Below are 4,258 nucleotides of genomic sequence, written 5' to 3' on the forward strand. Positions count from 1 at the left end.
CAGGAGAAATATTTAGGTAGTAGATGTGAAGTAGATGTTGAGAAATGTTGTTTTGGCTTTTGTAAGGATTGAGAAATAGAGAAAGAGAAAAATAGTTTGATGTCTATTTGCTTATGTTGTTAAAAAGACGGATGAATACAAACTCATCATCAGATTCACGACCTCTCGAAATTTTGACATGTGTTGTGGGTAATGAGATGTAGATCTGTCCAAAATTTAATGTTTTTTCCAATACATCATTATTATTATTATTTTATTGAATATTAAATATGAATTAACATGATAAAAAAACACATGTTTGTCAATGGATAGCTTTTAACACAATGTATGTAAACAGGCACAACACATAAAATGTTACTATTGCGTTACATCTTTGTGTTAACCTTCTTGTAAATATGGTCCACACAGTAAATGTATCCCAAATCTCATCCATTATTGTCTATAATTTAACTGAGCTTGTGTTAATTTTAACACATGTCTTCTAAGAGCACACTTCCCTATACAATGAGAGTACTGTAACAACAGACCCAATGAAATCAAACTAAAGAAAGTGTGTTTTGCAATTTGAAATTGCATCACCACCCTTCACTTTCAACCACTTTCTCTTAGTAATTTTATCTGTATGCATCACAATCATTTGCACAACTCTGTACGTTTGTATTAATGTGAATAATCTTATTTTCCTGTACACTGTAACCACAGTGCTACAGTACATTGCAGAAATGAGCCACACAAACTAAGCCAGTGCGGATATTCTATTTTGCTGGTAGCAAAAAACTTTATTGATACTTTATTGATACACTTTTTAAAAAGCATAAAGCAAACATAGTTGGATAAAAAGTTTTTTAAAACATTTATAATATTGCATTCTGCTATTCTTCTTCATTCAACTTCACCTGTTTAATTATTTTCTCCTTTGCTTTGCAGTAAATGACACTAGGTGGCACACAAGTATGTGTCATCAATGAAAACCTGTGACTTTCACATGTGTTTTAGTAGAACACATGAATTGGGCATTTCAGGTTATACAGACAATACTAAGCAGGCTCAACTGATTGATTTTTCCCATTAGATTTGTTTACAAAAAGAAAACTCTGTATTTCTCCACAAGTATCTCAGGCTGCGCCTATCCGTCCTGCATACCTGGGTGTTTGGCAAATAGTGGGGTCAAACTTGAACTTGGCCTTGGATTGCAGAGGTGGCATGGGGATCTCCTCGGTTGGCTCGTAGTCTGGGTTTGGAGCGTCGTCATTGAAGCAGTTTAGCCTCTTATCGCCGCGCTCTTTGCAGCAGTGAAAATGGCTTGTTTTTATAGAAAACTCCTCCCTGCAGTAGACTTTGATTGACTGCTCCCACTGTAAAAGACACAGAGATGTTGCAGTCAGAGCAGAGGACTGTCAAAGAGTCTGCAGGCTGGAGGCTGACTCCACAAACTGTGTATCTGAAGAGACATTTAACTAAAGACGCACAGAAGAATGCACTAAAAACAACAAAACAACTGTAGTGACAGATCAGCAGTGGGAGCGCTCATGCTTACTGGTGCTCATGCCAAGGCCTGTTTGTTATGTCTACTAGCATATCGTATGCTCACTAACCAAATGAGCCCAAGGCCTTTGACTTTGTTATTTTTTTCTGCAATGTGTTGAATATTTCATGACCTTATTAATATCCGGTTCGACTCAAAACATAAAAACTCACTCTACAGTAGAGCTTGAGGAAATGAGTGAATGAAACTTCGAACTGATGAACACTTTCTATGATATGAGGCCTGATAAGTTACCATTTTAAAGTGTCTTAAAACAAAACAAATATGAGCAGTTATTTGCTGGTTTGAAAACTTACAGCCCGCGTGAGGCAACATAAAGTGACGTTGGTCGTCCATGTCGGGTTCCCATTGCAGCAGATGCTGAACCAGGCCTCCGCTTTATTAACAGAGCTCCCCTTCCGCCCCTGCCCACTAAAGCCGCTAGATGGAAAGTAAGACTTTGGGTAGCGAGGACGGCGGTCTCCGTTGGCGCAGATGGATTGGAGGTTGTCAGAGGTCGGTCGACCAAGTGGAAATTGAACATAATAGCGCTCAGCAGGGGGCTCAAAATGAAGAGGGTGGCCTTGCAGTGACAAATGATAATTAAACATACATTTTAGTAGTCTGTGGTAAGGACACAAAATTAATGAAAACTATGATAGGGAAATATATACATACTTCCTCTTGGCATTGGTACACCATCTAAAGGAACACCCCCTGAAAGAATAAAAGCAATGTTGTTTTCCAGCGGTGTTGTTTTTATAATTAAGACTGGTGTCTTTTCTTTTGTTTTAGTAATTGTATAAATCTGAACAGACAAATTATATGTTTTAATAAAGATAAATATTACCCTGTAGGAGATCTGTCAAGTCCACTGGGCTCTGAAGCATTGCTGAATGTGGATGGTGCACCACAAATACAATATATGTGGATTTAAAAACAATGAAAAAAACAATTAACAAAACATATGCCAATATTAAACCAAGAGAAAGAATCATGAAAAAACATTGTCTAAGTATAGTTTAAGTGTGTTCTTAAACCCAGTCCACCGCTAAAAAGGCTCCTTTATGTAGCGTGAACTGTTCAAATGCCACTCAGACATTTCACATTCCAATCGGACAGAGATGCTTCACTAGCATGTAAAGACACAGACCTTTTCTCAGATCATCAGCGTAGTTGATCTCTCGCTGCTCAATAATTGGTTCATCTTGAAAGTTGTATGAAAAACAGGAAGAGAGAATGACAGAAGGCCAGAGAAAGACTCAACGGACACGGCTTTAAAGTCGCATCGCTGATTCATCTCAGTGTGCTTACAGGCAAATAAACAAGAAGCAAAGCACATTTACATTTTCTAGGAGGATAGGAATAAAAGGCAGAAAAGCAATAATAAGAATACCAACCCTCGAACGCTGAGCCCAGACTAACCCAGACAACTGCAGTGGAGACGACCAAAGCCCAGGACGAGGCCATGTTGTGTCTGACCGATGCCGCTGCTGCTGCTGCTGCTGTTTTGGCAGAAGAAATCACTCTGTCTGCCTGCGTGTGAGCTTCAAGTGTATTTAATGGTTGTTATGAGGTTTTATCAGGAATGAGGCGGAGTAAGAGAAAAATGGGAGGGGAAGAATTTTTTCAACATGACTCACAAAGTCAGCCTGTGGAAGCTCCAACACACAACAGATGTTTTTCTTTTAATCCCATTGTCTTTCCCACTGAGCTGTAATTGACTGAGCTTTGCTCAGGTTTTACAAAATCATTCTTTGACTAAAGAACAACCTATTTACTGCACAGAAAATAAAGTTCTTAATGTTATGTTGTATTTGCTCTGTTTATGGATGTGTGTTTGTATGGTTTCTCTCTGTATTCTGTCTTGTAGCTGTCGTGAGGTGCAATTTCTTGTAAAGGCATTCGTTCTTATTCTTCAGAAAATAAAGTTCTTAATGTTATGTTGTATTTGCTCTGTTTATGGATGTGTGTTTGTATGGTTTCTCTCTGTATTCTGTCTTGTAGCTGTCGTGAGGTGCAATTTCTTGTAAAGGCATTCGTTCTTATTCTTAGAAACATTTTTTTCATGCATGCTTGAAAATCGTTCTTGCTCAGTTTAAAAGGAGGAAATGTCTATTCAACCCAGTGTTATTGTGTAGAGATATTCCTTTTAAAGATGTACACTTGTCAAGGTTGCAGGGAACTTGGCAAATTACCAAAAATGACAAAGATATGTTTGTTTGGCCTCAGATAATTATTATCTTATGTCACAAAAAACCCTGTAATTTAGTTTACACGCACAAGAGATACTGTACTAGAATAATCCCTTTGGAGTTTATTATATTGTTCTCCCATAGGGAGAGTGTTTCATTCTGAACTTAAAGTAAAATCAAAGCAGCCAAAGCAGAGCTATGATTTTAAATGACAGTCCACACCCCCTTTTGTACTTTCTGTCTTTCTTTGTGCTGAGCTGATAAATGTCATTCCTCCACAATCCATACCACAGATGGGCTTGTGCACAACAAGATTAAAAGCCCTCTTTATTATTGGTAACCTGATTTAATGTGTAAATACAGTCGCATGTCCCTTTAAAGACATGCAAGACTGCTGTTTCGCAGACATACAGATGATTCATAAATCAACAAAGGATTAGATTAAGTGGAGTCCTTAACTTGATAAAAGGACACAGTGTGCAGCAGATCTGCAGCAACCTGATTATCGAATGACTTTAGCTTTTCGGTGATGTGAAGG

The 4,258-nt window shown here is 38.0% G+C and overlaps 1 protein-coding gene across 1 annotated transcript; it reads right to left on the reverse strand.

Annotated features, from left to right (window-relative positions):
• Nucleotides 1–749: 749 nt before the first annotated feature.
• LOC114843639 (extracellular matrix protein 1-like) lies at nt 750–3,091 on the reverse strand. Its single transcript, XM_029130371.3, has 6 exons — nt 2,926–3,091; nt 2,679–2,732; nt 2,376–2,417; nt 2,204–2,242; nt 1,843–2,108; nt 750–1,355 (listed from the first exon to the last, which is right to left on the reverse strand). The coding sequence occupies exons 1-6, from the start codon at nt 2,993–2,995 to the stop codon at nt 1,116–1,118; spliced, it is 711 nt and encodes a 236-aa protein (XP_028986204.1). The 5' UTR covers nt 2,996–3,091; the 3' UTR covers nt 750–1,115.
• Between the last annotated feature and the right edge of the window lie 1,167 nt (nt 3,092–4,258).

Source organism: Betta splendens, chromosome 16, assembly GCF_900634795.4.
Source record: "Betta splendens chromosome 16, fBetSpl5.4, whole genome shotgun sequence".
NCBI classification, from domain to species: Eukaryota; Metazoa; Chordata; class Actinopteri; order Anabantiformes; family Osphronemidae; genus Betta; species Betta splendens.